General features: G+C 27.4%; 1 protein-coding gene across 1 annotated transcript in view; it reads right to left on the bottom strand.

The window, feature by feature from the left end:
• Nucleotides 1-4,276: 4,276 nt before the first annotated feature.
• LOC142324993 (putative maleylacetoacetate isomerase 2) overlaps nucleotides 4,277-20,786 on the bottom strand; it is a 33,552-nt gene continuing 17,042 nt past the window's right edge. The window contains exons 5-7 of the mRNA XM_075366212.1: nucleotides 16,970-17,096; nucleotides 14,881-14,983; nucleotides 4,277-13,648 (exon numbers count right to left, since the gene is read on the bottom strand). Of these exons, the coding sequence (XP_075222327.1) occupies nucleotides 13,522-13,648; nucleotides 14,881-14,983; nucleotides 16,970-17,096 (357 nt within the window). The 3' untranslated portion in view covers nucleotides 4,277-13,521. The remainder of the gene's footprint in view (nucleotides 13,649-14,880; nucleotides 14,984-16,969; nucleotides 17,097-20,786) is intronic.

Raw genomic sequence — 20,786 nt, 5'->3', positions numbered from 1 at the left:
TTTGTTTTTATTATTTAAGCATATTGTTTTCTTTTAATAGTGAAGTAGTTTAGTAACTTTTAATAGTGTTAACTGATATATACAATATACACTATAGTGAGTATAAAATGTGTAATTGAACATTAATTAAATATGCCAACATTTAAAAGTAACAAGACGTAAATTCTGCCGGCCTCTTTGGCGCGAGTGGTAGCGTCTCGGCCTTTCATCCAGAGGTCCCGGGTTCAAATCCCAGTCAGCCATGGCATTTTTACACACGCTATAAATCATTCATCTCATCCTCTGAAGAATGGCTAATGGTGGATCCAGAGGTAAACATGTAAATTGTGTTTTGTGACGCACAGCAGACGCAATAAACTTGGAAATCATTTTGTAAATAAATACCCAAGTGAAAAACCAAGAACTAAAGGTCAAGCTAGTATTTCTGTATTTTTAAAAACAAAAACTTGTGACGGTGATGAAATAAGTAGCTGTGAACCTTTAAACAAACAAATAAAACTTGATGAATCACAATCACTTAGTACAGAATCGGACTTATCTTGCAGGCAAAACAGTGCCGATGTTGGCAATAATGTGTCTATCTCTAACAGGCCAACTATTTATCCTAATGTTTTTGAACAGTTATAAACTATAAATCAGGCGATATATGGCTTTAATAAAAAAGTTTTAAAATTATTAAAATCGAATCAGGTTAAAACTATTGAAATGGCCCATCTAGTTTCACTTGTCCAAACCAATTCTCCATTTGAGATAAATGAAGAATTTGAAGCAAAACTCAAATTAATTAGGATAAGGAAATCACTTCCAGATATTTGTCAGCTAATGCCATGCTTAACAGAACATATGGACACAGTACATTTCTCCCCATGTGTAGAGCATTACAAAACCACTACCAAGGAGGTAGTGGTTCTTAAATATTTTCTCTCACCAAGTGAAACCAGTTAATTCAACCGGTTCAGAGTGTACAGTTTTGACGTTTTAAAACCCATTTAATTGATCACTTACAATCACCTGCTCACCTAAGCTAAAAGAACATGAAAAAGTGGTTCTGAGGATTGCTCTTGCACAAAAGAGGGTAAGGGTAGGAAATATTTTGAAAAATTATTAAGTCTAAATGTATTAAATGATGCTGATATTGGTGAGCTTAATCACGCCAACAAATTTTACAGATAACATATTTTTTACCATGAAATAAAAAATTTTGATTTTTCTGGGTACTAAAAATCCTGTAACGAACAATTTGCCTTTCACATCTGTCACTGATGATAAAATAATCAAACTTCACCATACATATCAGATGCCTGACCATATTAGTAGATGGTGTTCAGACTTGTATTAATATTGATATATCACCATGTCACATAAGGGAGATGTTCTTGTTCAGAAACTCAAATATGCTATCAAGAATTTTAATGTTAAAATAAAAGAAGTTAAATGGCATGGCTTTTGATGGACAATATTTTGATCTAGCTGTAGATAAAAAACTGGCCCTGCTTTATGAAGGGGTCAACCATGACTCTTTCCTCCCTATGTGGGACTTAGCACATAGATTAGAGATTAGAATGTGCTTTATATGACGTTTGCAAAGACAACACTTTTTCTTGGTTTGTCAAGCTCAAACAGCAGGAAATATAATGAAAAATTATAACTGGGGAATTGGCTATGAGGGATTAATTACATTAGCAGATGAATTACAGGTGGGTTTTTAAACCCTAAATCACTTCAACAAATCTGTTTTTTCAGCGTGAATAGAGAGTTAAGAGAACATTTCGAAGAGATTTCAAATTATTTTCATTGCTTTGCAAAAAAAGCTAACTAAATGCATCCAAAAAGGCAAAAACAGTGAAGCTATTTGGTAGAGCTAAAAAAATTCTCTAAACCTGAATTCATTTACCAGCTATTAGGGACAATTGATATTTTAGAATTAGCGATACAATTTAGTTGCACCACACAAAATGTAAACATATTTGTATGTATCTGGACAATATTTGATTATTACATTTCAATGAAAAATACACTGAAGAAAATGGAAATTGAAATGAAAAGTACAGCAAAATTAATTAAGGAGAATTTTCCATCTCTTTTTAAGGAGCTTAAAGGTTTAACTAACAATTTCTACCAAGAATTTTTACTACCTTATGAAGATCTAGAGAGATCAAGCCGTTCTAAAACTCAGAAAAATTTCAAGATGGAGAAGAAATTTAATCAAATGAAAAAACCTTCGTAAGTTCTAGAAAAAAACTAGAAAACCTTTGTGTAGCATTGTCAAATCGACTTGAAATGAAAATTAGTAAGTTTCCTATTATAGAAAATGTTTTAGTAGCAAGTTCCTAAGAATAGTCGATGAAACAGATGCAAATACATTTGAATCTTTAGTAATTTTAACAAATTGGTTCAATAAAAATCGAGGGCGCAACTATGATTTAAAGTTTTTTTTTTACACTAAAAATGATGAGCAATCTTGCATTTTTTTCAAAAAAATACTTGATTCTCAAATGAGGCCAAAAAATCTGCTTTAATTGGACAAGACAACAGAGTAATCAAAGAACTATTTACTAACCCTGAAGTTAATGCTGAAATTTCAAAAACAATTTTCCTCCTTGAAAACGCTTAAAAATCTGTAGCGAGGCTGTGTGAATCTGTTGAATCAGTCATTGGCAACCATCTGCACAATCAAAATGTAAAATTTGACACTATTTCAAGAAGTATTCATTTCATGAAATCGTCCTCTCATTCATCACACATCACACCTTTCAAAGAAATCTTTGGACTTTAATGGTGGAAAATACCATTTTACAAGATTTTCCTCAACCAGTTGTGTAAAAGTATTCAAAACATGAAAAGTCATTGATCATCTCGACAAAAATAAAGGAAGGCTGCCTTTTCTTAATGACTTGAACTGATAATCATCACTGCACTCATTACAGGTAATGGTCTTTATGAAGTATTAATTTTATCATAATATTAAAACAATTATTCATTACCATACCTTTAACAAAATAGTTAAACAATCCTACAAACATTGAATTGGCAGATTTTTTATTAGTCCTACAATATTTATATATGTTCTAAAAATAAAACAGGATAAATTTCAACACCTGAGAGGTAAATGATGGTAACTCATCAGATTTCACTGGTCATCTTCCCTTGAAGCCATCACAATACAGCCAATATTAGCTAGTGTTTGTTGAGTTGTGATTGTTAATGTATTTCTTGTTCATACGTTAACTTTTGAATAAATTAAGTGTCTGCAATCCATGCATTTTTATTACTTCTCTTTTTTTAATTCATTACGTACAATAAATTGGTCGGTAAAACATAATAAACCCTCACCTTAGTTTTGGAGAAATTTCTGACCGAAAAAACTGTGATTGGGGGAAATTTCAGGAGAACATTTTCTGCTCCCCATGCACTGGAGTATTGTTTTATTTGGAGGTGTAGCACCACCACATTCACACTGATAATTACGCTGAACTGTGATAACCAAGCTTTTTTCAATAAACCAAATCAAGCACTGAGCTTTCTGCTGTACTACTGCCATGACTGAGAGTGAGAATGCTGACTGCATACGCAGTAAAGGTCATGCAGTGGTGCAAACTGCAACAAACATTTGCAATGAAAAACTTAATGTATATAATGAACATAAATATGAAAATCGGACGCTTTTAACTAATTCCATTATATCAATTTTTTGGAACCAAGGAATTTTTTTATAAATAATCTAATAATTTTTTTATAATAATAAACTGATGTGATTAAAATTTTTAAAAATTGTGTTCTGTGATCCAAAACCAACACCACAATACGTATTGCTAAGGTCCTTTCACAGTTAGCTAATGAAGCAAATGTTATACTAAAAGTATGAAGAATGATTCAAATTGCTGCTGTAGCACCAAACATCAAAACTGGCTGGTTGTGACGCCTGTACAAAGTCCAATAGTTTGACAAAAATTTTTTACTAAATATTACTGTATGCAATATTCCTCTTTACATAGTTCATAAATGAACAATTTGAGATAAATGACTGACTTTGGGTAGCAATTAACTTGAAAACTTCTCTTTAAAAGATTAATAATTCCATCCATGGAAATTTTTTTTTTTTTACAAAATAAATTTAAGTTCTAAAAGTCATCAAAAGTAAGATGTATTACAGCTGGTCTTTAGTGTATACACTAAAATGAAATGTACAATTTTTAATGTTATCCATTCTTAATTTTCAATCTTTAAAATTGTGAAGAATGTTAAAAAAATAATGAATAAAAATAAAACTCAAAAAACCATTTTAAAGCAATATATATTTGTAATAAAGTATATTTACATACAAACACTTTATTTATTCATGATAAGTAACATTTATAAAAGAGCAAATAACACTATTATATTAATGATCATAATAATAATGCTAATTTTAATTAATCTATCAATAAACATAAGAATGATGTATAAATGTACAGTTATACAATAATGGCAACACATTACTACATAAATTATAACAACCACTATCGTGCTATAACTCTAATTTTAAAATAATAAAAAAATTAACACATTAATATAATGACAACATTTCAATTATATCCTTATCATCACCATCACTCCAAAATATCATTACGATCTATATACATATTGTACGATGTATCTATTACATCGTTGTTTTATATTTGTACTTTTTTCCCCCATAATAAATGCATTTTAATGCTATTAAACAAACTAAAAATTAAAATAAGAAATTAAACTACTACTAAATCTAAAATAACATAATTTTTTTATTCAGAATAACAATATTTATTAATTAAAAAATTATTAAGTAACATAAAATATTTTAACATTGTATGTTATTTGGAAGATTTTTTCACTTCGTAATATTTTTTTATAACAAAATTAAAAAAATATAACAATAACAATAGTAATTAATTAACCCATTCAATGCAAGTAACATTCAAAGTATCACACATAAAAAAAATTTATAAAAGTCTAAACCTAAGTTTTGGGATTTAATGTTTTCTTTTGTTCCTGTTTAAAATGTTTAAAAATCAGATCAATTGTAAAAAGAAATGCTTATTATTTTCTTCTTTGCTATTTTTAACTGTTCTCAGATATAAGACTTATTTTAATGCAATATAGTAATTGCTATTTTCTTTGAATAATTTCCTTACATTAGACAGTTTTTCATTTAAAACTAATAAATATGACTTGAGTAAAGCGTAAAGTAAAAGGAACTTATGTCAATGATTCTTATCTCATAACTTTTAATTGCTAACATTACATAATACTTGTTGTTTAATTATGTATATAATACCACTGTTGTGTTTGTCAGTTTATTTTTTTTAACTGATTTGTGCGTGCAGTTGTGGAATTTGTTAAAAGACGTGGTGTGAAATAGTTTCTTTGCATCAGTAATTTTTTCTGCAGTGTTATGCTATATTTTGCTAAATATTACTACAAAGCATTTTTTGTACGTAATTCATATTTTGTGCGTACTGTTATTTTTTCAATTAAACACCAGCATTTGATCTATTGTTTGAAAAACAGAAAGCATTTTGAATGCTTGCTCCATTTTATCTGGGGCATGGTACAGACTTATTATTTTTTCTACATATAACAATTGCAATATAAATTCTTTCAAGTCATTATTAGACTTTTGATGACATAATTCCTAAATTTAATTAATATTCTAAAAAAAAATGCAGAGATAGTTAGAAGTGATTTTATACAAAGTAAAAAAAATATTTACTGGGATAAAATTATCATAGTCTACTTATGTTTGAAGGGGTTAATTACTTAAAATTTTAATAACTAATTGAACTACTACTATTATTATAATACAAGAAAAAATCATAATATAAGTACATACACATAAAGCAAATATTTATTACACGTTTAATGTTTTTTCTGCACATGTGGTACACAAACATTCACACAAATAATATACATGCAACATTAATAACAGAGGAATTTGGTTCAATAAATATACTTACATACGGTTATATTAGTAAAAATTCTATTGTTTGCTTAATTAAATGATTATTTCACTTTATATAATTTTTATACTAACATTATAACTTTAACTACTGTTATTTTATAATTATATTTTGTTTTTAATATAATATAACTTATGCTATTAATTAATTATCATTACCAGATATTTTTTCAATATCCTTTTATATTTAATACAATGTAATAATTAAATGATAATAACAATCGTTATTAGTATTAAGTTAATTTGCAACGTGAATTATGCTTAAATTTCTATAAACGCTATAATTACTAAATTATACTCCTGACAACTATACTAGTATATGTTTTTACGTTACACAGTCACTAATATAACATTATATTGTTACTTAAATTAAAATGATTCTGTGGACTATTATATGTACGTCTACATTAATACAGTTTAATAAATAAATATGCTGAGGATGAATATATCATTAACTAATTAAATGATAACAGTTTACACATGTTAACAAATTAATAAAAGCAAATGATAAAATTTAAATGAACGATCAAAAAATTTCTTTTATTAATTTTTTAATCTTTGTATTTCTTTTTTATTATAAAAAAGAAATTACAGTGAAGCCCTAATTATCAGACCATCTACTAATTATATAGGACCACAAGTATGAAGGATAGCCATAAATATTTAAACAGAAATGATGTGAGCTGATGATCAAGATGTAAATAAGCAAATATATTTTAATAAAATTACATCAAAGTCTGGTTAAAAAATATACACTAGAACCTTCATCATGCTGCTCAGGACTGATACAATTGTAAATAATTAACTAGTAAATTAACTGTTTTGGTATGAAACGATAAATTAAAAAGAACGACCACAATTTATTATAAAATAAATACATATACTTAAATGAAATCATAATAAAAATAATGAATACTAACAATAAATCTATGAATTATCATGTGAGCCATTCTCACAATTAGAAGACAGATTTGTTGACAAAGTATTAATCTATGGGTAATAACAATATAATAAGTTAAAAAGAATATATAACAATGTACAATCTTTTTTCATATTACTAGAATACAACATTTACCAACTTAACTGTTTCACGTTATTTAAAAAAAAAAAAATATTAATACAAATTATTGAGATTCTAATGTGTATTTTATACAGTAAGTAGCTGGAATATTTTTAAAAATGAAAGAGAAATAATTACAAATAATAAAATGTTAATGAGGCTTGTATTTTTGATTGACAGTTTTATCTTTGAGCATTGTGAAAACTAATGTTAAGGCATTAATTTTATTTATTTCTTCACTAAGATTTATTTCACCCAATTTTTTTACTTTCAATTCACACTCTATGTCAATAAAAAATTTCACTGAAATTGAAATCTTGAAAAAGTAATGCCTTGTCATGAGTTCTTCTAGGAAAAACCTTCTTTTGCAGAGACAATGTTCCCTTCAGAAACAATATCTAACACAATTTATTTTAAGATTAGGTGTCATTGACTATTTATATATAGTGATTAAACAGTCAAGCAATCATTAGCTGCTGAACTTATAAAATGTAATCTTGTAGACTAATTTGCATAATATCAAAATTACAATTTACATACATTTTCTTAAAAAACAAGTTTTCTTTTGACTAGATATACATAAATCAGTTATAAAAAAAAAAATAAATAAATAAACTAAACCAGTTCTAAGTTAGAGAGCAAGAAAGGACGAGTACTGTATTTGTGTTAAACTTCAGAAACATTAAAGAAATTTCTTTTCCAATTATTTTTGTCAACCTTTCCTCATTCCAAGATGGGATTCAGGCAGTTAGTTACGCATGGAATAAAGTTCGTATTATTTATTTGTTGTTATAAACCACAAACATTAAGTTTAAAAAGGTATAAATGTAAATGAATGGGGAAACCAACACCTATGTAAAATTCTACAGGTTTCTCATAGAATAACAATAACCATTTTACAAAATATTTCTCTTAGACTACAAAATTAAGGTCTTAGGAGTTTAGAAAGCTGATTAAACATTTTCAGATACATTATAGAAATAGTACATTCACAGATTGCCAAAAAGACAATATATTTAGAGGAAACCTAATGTGTATATTACACCAACAATCCAGTGATTGTTAGGCATTTTACTCTTTGAATTCTACAGCTTCCAAAACCAAACAAGATTATTGAAAATAATCATTGGAAATAATACTTTATTTTTAGAAATTCTATTTCCTGCTCACATGTTCTATATATCAATAACCTATTTGCTGCCAAACCCATATTATTACATTAAGCTATGTTGTCTTGGTGAACCAATCCTGTAAATATACGGTTTTAACTTCAAACCTGATATGCCATTCCCAAATATATTCCTATTATTTAAAAATGTATTGAATACATGCCTAGAAGTGTAGCCAACATTATTTTCGAGTTAAACTGTCAGTAAAATTTTATATAAAGACGAAATAAAGTAAACAGATGTTCTACTTCGTGCTATCCTTTCTACTGTAGCCACTTATGTTTACTGTTTGCACTGTGTTTAGAATTGCTTTGTTGTGGCTTTAAGCCGTCTTAGTTGTAGTAACTTGTACTCTGAACGTGAAATTCAAGCTTTTTTTGTTGTGTTCTGATTCAGAATTAGACAAAAGTGACATAGAGATTTATTTTAGTGAAAGTGATAGTGATAAAGAAATACAACCTCGTAAAAAACAAAAAATTGAGGTTGGGGATCTCGTTATTGAGGTAAAAATAAAAACCAATGTAGAAATTATCAGCACTGCTGAAAAAATTCACAGTTCTGTTGATTTAGAATGGTCAGCTGATGAACATAATCCCATAGTTTCCAATTTTGACAATTCACGCAGTGGAATAATGAATGATACATTTTCTGCTGATTCTCCAGAATTAATTTTTTTTTTACAGTTATCTTTATAGTTATTTTTTATAGGTATATTTGAAACTATTGGAAATCAAACAAATATTTATTATATGATAATTTCTTCTGAAATCACACTAACTCTAAATTCAAGATTCAAGCAGTGGAAATATGTAAATGCTAATGAATTGTATGTTTTCTTGGCTATTACCATGCTGATTACCAGTACAAAAAACTTAAATGAATAGTGATCTACAAACCATCTGATCTCAACAGAAATATTTTCACGCAATAGGTATCTAAATATTTTGAGTATGATTTATTTTTTAGGAATAAAAAATACATATAATGAAAACCGAGCACAGCCAAATAGTTTGGATTTTAAGAACCTAGCAATGAAAAGGTTAAGGACATGCAAGTGGCCTTTAGAATTAAGAGAACAAAAAAAATAATAAAAAGTTTTAGATTGGACTGCATGACAAAACAACTCTAAAAATCCATAAAAATTAAGTACAATTTATTTTATTTAATCTACAGAAGCTTATTTCTATCATTTAATTTTGGTTAAAATAAAAGAATTTTAGGTGTAAATTGTGCATATTGTGGGATATGGGTTTTATTCTATACCAGTATTTTATCTTCCTCACTCCACTCTACAATAATGGACTGGTATAATCACACCTGATGATTGTTTCCGCCAAAATATGATGTCAAAAATAGAGATGCACAATAGATTTATATAAAGATATTTAAAAACCTTTTCTTTTTTGGATTCATTAAAAATAACATGGAGACCATTAAAAATTATATTGAATGGTCTTTAAGAGTGGATCAGTCTTACAAGTATGAGTTGAAAATATAACTTAGAAAAGTAATGAATAATGTAAAAAATAAAATAAAAGTACTAATTGACCAAATAAATTATGAATAGCAAGATTAATGATTTATCTAAATGCACGTTAAGTTTCATTCAATAACTAACTTTCAATATTTAAAAAATTATCATAACATAATATACCACCATAATTAAAAATATTAAAAAATTGTCAGCAAGTCATATTTAAAAATCATCCTATATAGCCACATGGTACTATACAGAATCTGTATCAGAATTTCTATATCGCACCACAGTGAACATAGGATGTTTTTAAATATGACAACAGTACATATGTGCTGACATTTTTAAGTATTTTTTGATTATATAAAATTTTAAAAGTAATATTTTTAATTTTCATATTTTAATTATCTGTATTGTATAAAATAAGTCTGCTGATAATGGAGAGCCGATTGGTAAGTGGAGGCAAATAGGTAAGTGTTCTTGCTTTTCATGAACTGTATTTGGAGGTATAAATATTATTATTATTATTATTATTATAAAAAAATTATTTGATAAGAGTGGTTGTTATGTTCGATAAAATAACATAATATTATAGGTACAATATAATAATATAAATACATATTATAATAATTAAAAAAGGAACAAGTGAAAATTGTTTATAAACATTTCTAGCTTTCTCTTACTATTGATTACGAATACTTTTTAACAAAACTTATTTAAAAAGATATTCTTTCTTGTATCAATACAATTAATGCTGGAAAATATAAACTAAAATAAAACCACCATAAACTGGATTTTATTCTAATATAACAATTATATTATTAATTCAAAGCCAAACTTTAGTGACAATCTGACATATTGTATAACACATCAGGTTGAAAATAAATTTTCAGTCGGTTAAAGAAATTATTGTTAACATAAAACTAACATACAGTAAAGTAAAACTAATGAAACATTTCATGGATGTTACAAAATGGATACAAATTACTAAGCAAAATCAAAGTTAAAAATTTAGTTTAACAGTTTACAGATTTATTAAATAATATTTATTAAAAAAAGTGATAAAAATTTAATTGTGTGTAATTGGGAGGGTAATATACTCTTACAGAAATTAACTTGAATATAATATTCTAATGAAAATACAAATCAACTCGATGACAAATGAAGTAATTCTAAACATATTGTGTGGCTTAATCGTTTAAGACTTATAGCAAATCAGCTAGTAATTCTAGAAAATAGTAAAAAGACATGGCTAAAAGTGATTATTAGATTTAATTCTAATATAAATACCATAAATAAATAAAAATAAAATACGGTCAAGAATATTACGTATACTATATGTCATGTGTCTAAAATAACATGCGAGACATCTCACTCACTTATAAAAATGACAGAAACTAAATTCAGTTTGGAAATGAAATTCCTGAAAATAATAAAGGTGGAAACCAGAAAAGACAGGGTAAAAAACAGGGATACAAGATAATCTTAAGCAGAATAGTGAAAGGAAGGGAGATACGGGAATGAGATTGCAATGGTACGGGCAAGATGGAATGAAAGAGTTAAGGATAAGTACAGAGGGGCAAAGATACATCTGATATCAGGAAAAGAAGAGAGCTAGTGACAAAAAACATGTAGAATCCTATAAATCCAACAATAGCTGCAGTATGCTTAAAACAATAATATATATATATATATTTTTTTTTTGTGTATTAAAATCAGTGGTAAATTAGCCAACTGTAAATCCAGAATTTCAGATAGGCTAGTGGAATTAAAAGAATTCATTATAAAAAAAATATCTTTTAATAAAATGTTAATTTTCCCATTAAAATAGAATTCCTATTCAATTTAAATCAATACAAAACAAGCAACTGATTTTACGTAAAAGAAAAGATCGTTCCATCCACCTAACAAAATTCTTACTTGTTACTTAAAAAATTAAAGAAAACTATTTATAATAAGCATAGTGACTGTAATAATTCAAAATTAATTTCTCTTCATTACAATTAATATATAATTGTATGATATGCCTTTAAAAACAAGCATTCAATTTTAGAATGTTTTTAAAAATATTTTCAATATATGTAGGTGGGAATGTTTGTAAACACAAGATGTACTAAGGACGGCAGCTAAATAAGAAAGTGCAGAATGCTTAAACAATTGTATGATTTTATTAGTAATTAAGATAAATGAATTCAATTGTTTACATAATAACTAATAATTATTTCATACAAATCAAACAAATCAACGTAGAATTAGCAACACTATTAAAGTAACATTTAAAACTAGAACAAAAATTAAATGGCACATGTGTGACAACACAAAAAGTTTATTCAAATAGAAATAATAATAAAAAGCTTATAAAAAATCAAATATAAAAACAAACCTAACAACACCAACAACCTATAAAGAAGCACTATGATTCCTTACGAAGATAAATTAAAAAAAAACAAAAAAAAACAGGTAACAAAACTGTAAAAAATAACATAAATTACAAACTAACAAATGTATTTAATAAAAAAATTAATATTACACCCTGAAAAATAAAAAGTGAGCAAATAAATTTATCAAAAATAACTGAATAGTAAAATTAACAATAATACATATAAAAAATTAGTAGTCCTCTATGATATCAATATATTTAAGAAAGGTTTTAAAACTACAAGGTAATTTTTAATTATATAAATAACACTTCAAAAATTATTTACTTTTATGTTACTATACCTCAAAATTATATCTTTAACCAACGATTTATGTTTGGCAAGAGAGATTTTGAGAATTAAATTACAAAGAAATCATCATAATTTATAGATCTTCAATAATATCCATTAGTTCTTTCAAAAACTTAAAACTGGAAATTGCAAGTCTCTTCTACAGATTTATGCACGTGATTTAGGAAAAGAATATCAATGTTTTAATTTTTTTTTTAGATCTTTATATAATTTCAGTTTTAATAAAAATTAATACTTTTGTTACAAAAGGCAATCAAATTACAAACTCTTAACCATAAACCATATAGAATTTACTACTTGTTAAGTAGCACAATAAAAAACTGTTAATATAGAACAATTAAAAATGAGTTATATGCAAAATTTACAACATATGGATTTATATGAAGTTCTACAACAACTTAAGCAGCAATCACTAAATAAAGGCAAAATTTTATTAGAAGATACAGTGTAATGAGGATAGACTATTCAAAATGAAGAAACTAAACAAACATTAATTCATCTCTGAGGTACAATAAAAAAGAGCTATACATTTTAAAAGTATAAAAATTTGAAATGGTGAATGTATTAAAAACAAAAATACCAACTTAAAAATTAATTTAACAAAAACAAAACAAATACAGAAGAATGAATTGTTTACTGAAAAAAAAAACCTTATCATATAATTATGTACTATCATTGAACTCACAGAGCTACACTGCTCTGTAATAACAATGATTACTTAGAATGCAGGAAACCATTCAATCACTTATTACATCACATGTAACATAAAATGGAAGCAACTGTAGTCATGGTAGTAAAGTAAATATGGAAATTATTTTAAAAATTACATCGAATTTTAATATTAATAATAAAAATAAAATTAATTTTTATCAGAATTTCCAAAATGCAAATACAAGATTAAATTATTTTTGTATGTATTAAATTTCTTACTAATGCTAAAAACAGAAAAAAATGATAGTAGTGAATATGCCAAATATTACTAACAAATAAAAATTGAATAACCTTTGTTTTCAATATTTTAGAAATCGGAGTAATACTCCAGTGCTGCCATACAAACAATATCAATGTAATAAGGCCTGCGGTGACACTGTCCAGATGGCAGCACTATTTCTTCACTTTGTTGCTTCAGGTGGGCAATCAGGTTGGCTAGATGGATGTGCAGCACGGAATGCTGGGTGATTCTCCAATTCCCTATCTATTCTTAAGGTAATAGGGAATGGACGTAGATCAACATGGAATCTAAAAAAAGAATTTTATATGTGTATTTAATTACTGTATAACACAAAACCATATTTTTAATAAAAATAGTAAATACCCAACTCCTTAACATGTTGCTAGATAGGTTTATAGACAGAGCTGCTTCCATCAAACTACAGACAAAGGATGCAGTCAATTTGTAGGTTCCCAAATCCTTAGTGTGCAACTGGTAAGCATCAGATCTAAATCCACAAGCGATAAATCCAAGCAACAGGTTGTGTCAAACCTATATAAAGCACCCTTTCAGATCTTTTGAAGAGCTAACCAAGAAAAGTCTCATGTTCTACAGATAGAACTCTTACTATTCCTAGAATTGGGTGGTATGTAGAACTATCAACCAAACTAAACCATTTACCTAGAATCCTTGGAAACTTGTCTAAGATGAAATTTAAGGCTCTGCTCTATGTGGCAGTAGACCTTACAATGTGTGTGTGTGTATGTGCGCACATGCACATGCACACACACAAATGACCTTGCTAGTTTTTCTTAATGTATGATGCAGAAAAGTTTTCAACAGTATTAAAATCAAATTCTGTAAGGAATTTAGTAAAACTTACATTGAAACAGTTTCAATAACTCAACAAGCTTTCAGCAACAAAGGCATGAGGTTATAAACATTTTTAAATGGTTTAAAGATGCTGAACTTTGTTGATAGTTAAAGAATTAATGGTGTTATGGATACATGCTCAAATCATTCACTGCAAAAAATTTATCTTAAATGTCATTTAGAAATTTTTTGAACGGTCAACTGATAATTTTCTAAGGTCAAATAGGGCAGTTTCTCAAGAATGCTGCAGAGAATGCATTAAGGTTCTTAAACATTTTTACTTCTAAACTATTAACTATAAGTAGCATAAAAAAGCTACCTGACTAAACGAGAAACCTCTGATTCATGAAAATGTTTTGCAAGATTAAAAATCTTAAAACAGGAAAATGTCAAAAATGAGGAAAAAAATGCCAAAAAACGATTCATTATCAAGTCCAAAAACAATTAATTATAAAAAAGATAACGATTATTGTTAATTTAAATAATTCATCAATGATGAAAATATTGGTGAGACTGGTCCAATGACTTATTTAATTGATTTATTAATCAACTGGCAATATTTATTTTTTTTTGTTTTCTAGCTGGCAATATAATGACAAGTTTTCATTCAGAATTTTTTTGGTAATAAACTTAAATAAAAATAATGTTTTACATGTATTAATAATACCTGCGTGCATTGAAGACTTGAGGTACAAGGCAGCAATCTGCAAGGGTCAATTCATCACCAACACAATACTTGCCAGCACAAGATGACAATAACTTCTCCACAGCTTAAAATGAAATAATAATAATAACTGTTAAAAAAGTATTATTTTAATATTGGATCTATTAACAAATAGTCATAATTCCACCCATTCTGTCATTCTAATGGCAGGACCCATCCTAAAAATCTGAGAAAAAACCTTGAAAATGGTATATACATTCATAGTTTAAAAATTCTATTATATGTCTCAATGTTAAACATCCCGTTCAGCAATTAAATCTGTCTAATTCCCTGATATTATTACTGCCAATGATTCCAACTATCATAAATGTATATAAAACTCTTGGTACAGAGATTATTCTTATGGGAACAATGCATAAAGATCTATATAGCAGTGATTAATGTTTTGTTTCATGGTTAACAGTAAAGCGAAATAAAGTATTTAATTTTTTTTTTTAATTTATGTAACTTTATTAAATTCATGAGTGAATGGTTTGTAACAATAAATGTACCTATATAAATTGAAACTGAAATATTTAGTCAAACTAGTCAGTTATTTTCCTACATTTCTAAATTCTTCTTCTTTTAGGTTATTATTTTTTGAATATGTGATGAGAGGCTGAAATTTAATACACACTAGAAAGTAATGAGAGAACAAATGTTGAAAAACTCATTGATCCACACACACTTATTTTCCATCAGTCAATATTGTTATAGAGTTGAATATGCCTGCTGTATCAATGTGTCTAAAACAACATGCAGCAATAAATTTATAACAGCAGAAAAAATAATTGCTAGTGACGTTCATAATTATACAAAGGCCACTGGTGATAAAACAGTTGATCGAAGTATTGTGAGTAGGCAGGCAATAAAATTGTGTGGATCATAAGCTTGTAAAGTGAATGTTGAGAATGAATCTCGCAGTTCATAGTGGTCAACCAGTTTCTGTAGCTGGTGAGAAGCATCAGTAGGAGATGGATGAATTCATTCAAAATGACTGTTGCATTACAAAACAATACATCATCATCCAGATAGGCATATCAAAAGAATGAATAGGACACATTACTGCGCAAACAGGTTACTGTAAAATCTGCTTATGGTGGGTGCCACGCAAACTCACAGAAAAGAACAATGAAAGGAATGTGTGAACAGCTTCTGAAACATTATCATGATGAGAGAAATAACCTCCTTTTCAATACTGTAATAGAAAACAAAATTTGAGCCTATCATTACAAGAAGAAGAAAAACAACTGTGCATGGAACACTATATCACCACTATAAAAAAACAACACAACGCTTCAAAAAAATTCTCTTCAGTTTTTTGGAATTCCACATGCATACTACCTGAAAGCTGAGTTGATTGTAAATTCTGTACAATATACAGAGCTGTTCACCAGACTATACCATGTTTGACAATCACAGAGCCAGTAATTCTATATGATAATGTCTACCATACACATTACGAGCAACAACTGAGGCTCCTGTAAAATTGACACCTGAACCTATTCCAAAACAATCATACTTACCAGATTTTGTGCCCTACACTTTTCATTTCTTTCCACAAAGATGGAGGAATATTAAGAATACTCATTTCACCAAAAATGATGAACTGACAGACGCAGTGAGATTGTTGTGGATCAAGAAAAGACTGCCAGCATTCACTGGTGGCCAATGATGAATTACACTGACAGAATAAGAAAAATGGTTCACTATTAGGGAAAAATGTATAGCTGTAAACAGTGACTGCGTGGGAAAATGAATGTAGGTTTTTGTAGAAAATAAAATGTACTTTTATGCCACGTTTGTTTTTCAGATTGTGTATTTTGTGTTGCAACAAAATACATAAATAAATCCTCGGAGTACAAGACCAACCCATTTCTGATATGATCTGTTTAAAGTGTTATTACGTACCAGTCTAAATAAAATATACATTTTGGTATTTATTTCTTCTCATCAAAATAAGAAAATAGGACTTTTTAGTAATAGTAAAGCAATATATATATATATATATATATATTTTCACTGTATATAAAGAAAAAAAATCATCAATTACCTCTTAGGCCGCGTGTTATCCAATGCTGAGCCCATTCTTTTTTCTTCTCTTCACCAACATAGATAAGCACAATCAAATTCTGCAATGGCTGGATTCCTGAGGCAATGACTTCACATATCTCTCTAACCTGGTTCAAAATGATTCTCAATCAAACAATAAAAGCCCATCACCCACATGAACAAACCACCCAAATGAATGCAAGTAAATTGAACATCCAAAATAAACACAAAGCAACTGAAATAACAAAAAAATAAAAATACACTCTTATAAATTTAATTTATAAGAATTTTAAATATAATTTATAATTTATTTAATTTTATTTTGTAAAAATTTTATTAGTATTATTTTACATATGAGGGGTTTGATAAGTCCATGCTAAGTCAAGAGTTAGCGATCGTTAATACACTGTTGAGGTCATTCTTAGTTTTCAGTATTTCTATTAGGAGCACGTACATGAAGTTTCAGTCTGTTGTTGGCAATTTAAGTTGATCAAGCATTGTGATTTATGGAGAATGGATGAAAGAGAATTTTTTGCAATGATCCAAACATTACTTTTTGAAAGGTTGCGCAGGCAACTAAAGGCAAGGAGAAGACAGAAGACTGAAAGTGACTATTGTGACACATTATAGAAGACAACAGGCATCTTAAAATGAATGCATGCATCATATTTTACATGAATATTTATTTATATATCTAATAACAGTGTAAAAGATGGGAGTTGCATTTGCTTACAATCAAAGTGTGAATGAGAAAATATTTTTAAGTACAGTGTTGAGCTATTTCAACATACAAAAAATAATGTTTGTGTTGTTTCATAACAGTTAATAAAAACTGGTTACAACAACAACAACCTGAAACCAAGGAACAATCAAAACAGTTGATTGCAGTCAGGGAACTTGCTCCAAAAAAGGAAAACCATTCCAACAGCAGAAAAGGTGATGGTCACTGTTTATTGGGATGCTTGTGAGGTAATCTTTATTGATTTCTGGAGGGAGAAGGATAAAAAAAAAATAACTGGGCAATATTATCATCATTACTGGATCATCTAAATGATAATCCAGCAAAAATATAAATAAAAATAAATCACATTTGGTGAAAAAAAGGCTCTTTTTCATGCACCAGTTTGCTCTTCTGCAACTGACAGAAAAACTGTTTGAAATATGCTGTGAAAGTTTTCTGCATCCCCTACTTGCAAGACTTAGCACCTTCAAACAAATATCTGTTTCCAAATAAGAGGTGGCTCATTGGAAAGAGATTTACATGAAATGATAAAACATCTACCTCATTTGAAGATTTGGATAAATCATATTATAAGGATGGGATTGAAAAATCTGTCTGATTTGTTGGATTAAATGTATAGACTTAAAAAGAGATTATGTAGAAAAATAAAAGATTTTCTAGTTGTACCATCCGAAGCAATAAAATAAGAAAGAAAATACAATAATTGTTTTTCTAATTAAATTACTTAAATCAGAAAAACTAAACTTATTTGACCTTTTAACTGGGTATGTAATTGCAACCATTGACGATCACGAATTCAATCATTTTAGATTTTATTTAAAATTAAATAATTAATGTAATTTAGTTTTGAAGTTTCAATGAACAGCCCTATCTTAGGAATGCTACCTAACCTATAATGTACTCTCGTACAGTTGAATTTCATCTTTGAAGGAGAAAAGAACAGAATACAGGGAAAAAAGGATATTCCTAGTAAGAGGTAGTATGACTGATCTGTAATGGGGATCTCACCAGATTAGCTTACAATCTTGACAATAATAAAAGTAAAATGGGAGAAAATTTATACTAACACAAATAAAATAACAATAAATTAAACTGAATTTGAACTTGAGCACTGCCGTGTCATAAAACAGCTGCTTTGCAATGTGGTTGACTTCATTTCATCCAGTCTATCAGCTGTTATGGGTAAAACAAAAATTAATAATACCTTTCCTTGGTAATAAGTTAAAAATCAGTTTTAAATTTTACTTGAGCATTTTTTCATTCATAGAGATGATTTTTCATATTTTCATTAAGATCAAGATGGTTCTAAGAACTCATAACAAAACACAACACATGTCATCACGTATATCTTTTACACTTTTTGTTGAAGTGCTTTCAGAGTGTGTTCTAACTCATCAGTAATAAAAAAATATGATTTATTTTTTTACAGAATAGGTAGACAAATAAAAGACAACATTTCTATCATTAAATTAAATAAAATTCTTGTCAACAAATAGGTATGCCAGTTTTATTGGAAAGCACAAAGAAAAAAAAATATTTACTATAAAATCTAATTTCAATAATATTTACATAAACACATTTACATAACAAAGTACAAACAGGTTGACCTTCATGATAACAACGTATTATATGAATCTGCTCTAGCATTTAAAAAAAATATATACAAGTTCAAAAAACAAATAAGCTAAAGTATTTTGTCAATTATATAATATTAGAACATTTTTAATTATATTTTTGAGTCATAAAAATACATTTACAGATATTATAACTTTTTAATTTAACACAAGTATTAACATGGACCCACTAACAATTATATTCATACATTATAAAACTTTTTTTAAGGCAATTTTTATCAGATTTTATGATGTTAGATGAACTTTAGTGGGACTTTATGGTTGGATGACATTCCTGACAAACTATTCACACACAATAAACTATTACTTAAAATAAATTAAGTACTTATTACTACTATAAATTACTATTTCACAATGAATAAATTATTTATAAATTAATTTATCAACAAAGCAATAGAAAGTTTAAGTAAAAATTAAAAAAAAAAATTAATGTATAGAAAGTTCAGTTGTATAACTTAATATTTCAAAATAAATTTTACATGACAACACTAAAACTATTCATAAGCCAATATTGTATATATATTTAAATAAATTTAAGAGATTTGAAAAAATTATACTGTACAGAAATACTGCATACAAAAGTGTTGTCACCTGTATGCTCTTTAAATATCCTATATTAATGAGCAATCTTTGTCAGAAATGTTTTATTTTCGCAATCGTGTTTTTTAATATTTATCTCTTGTTTATTCACAATTTATCATATGGAAAAGTAATGAAATAAAATGTAGCATAAAAAAAAATAGCAGTTATCATCTATGAATTAGTACTAATGTCTTTGAAACAAAATTAATTAAAATTTTTTAATTAATTTTTAATCTTTATTGAATTTATTACTAATATTTTTTTTCTCTCTGGCATTACTTACTCATAAACATATATATATATATATATATAATATTTAGCATGTACAATACAAAAATTATTCTAAGAAAGAGATTAATTGTCAAATAAATTCATGTAACACTACCTCTTAACAAATTTATAAAATTTTATTTAATTTTACCCTTTGCTTTTTTGTGTTATCTATTGCTGTTAGATAACAGACTGCTGTTCATTGCTGTTTTGAAGAGTAAAGATTTCAAGATCTTCAAAACAGTATAACTACAATTTTTTTTAAATTTAGTTTTTTAATTATAAACATATTTCATTTGTAACAGTCAGAAAAAACTACAGGAGATGTTAAAGGATGAAGAAGTTTGTTAGCTATACTGAAGTATGGAACAGATAAGTCTTTCAATCCATCTGTTTTTAATCTAAATGGTTATGTTTTTAATTTTATCTTTAAATCATAAATATTGAAAAATTTATTCCACATACATGTAATTGTTAGAAATGTTTTATTATCAATTTTTTAGCAATTAAGATATAATTTTACAAGGAAAAGTTTGTAGACAAGGCATGAATATGGAAATTTTATTAAAGCAGGTATGTTGTTTGACTGG

Source organism: Lycorma delicatula, chromosome 5 (genome assembly GCF_047948215.1).
Source record: "Lycorma delicatula isolate Av1 chromosome 5, ASM4794821v1, whole genome shotgun sequence".
NCBI classification, from domain to species: Eukaryota; Metazoa; Arthropoda; class Insecta; order Hemiptera; family Fulgoridae; genus Lycorma; species Lycorma delicatula.
This window is presented reverse-complemented; position numbering and strand designations above follow the sequence as displayed.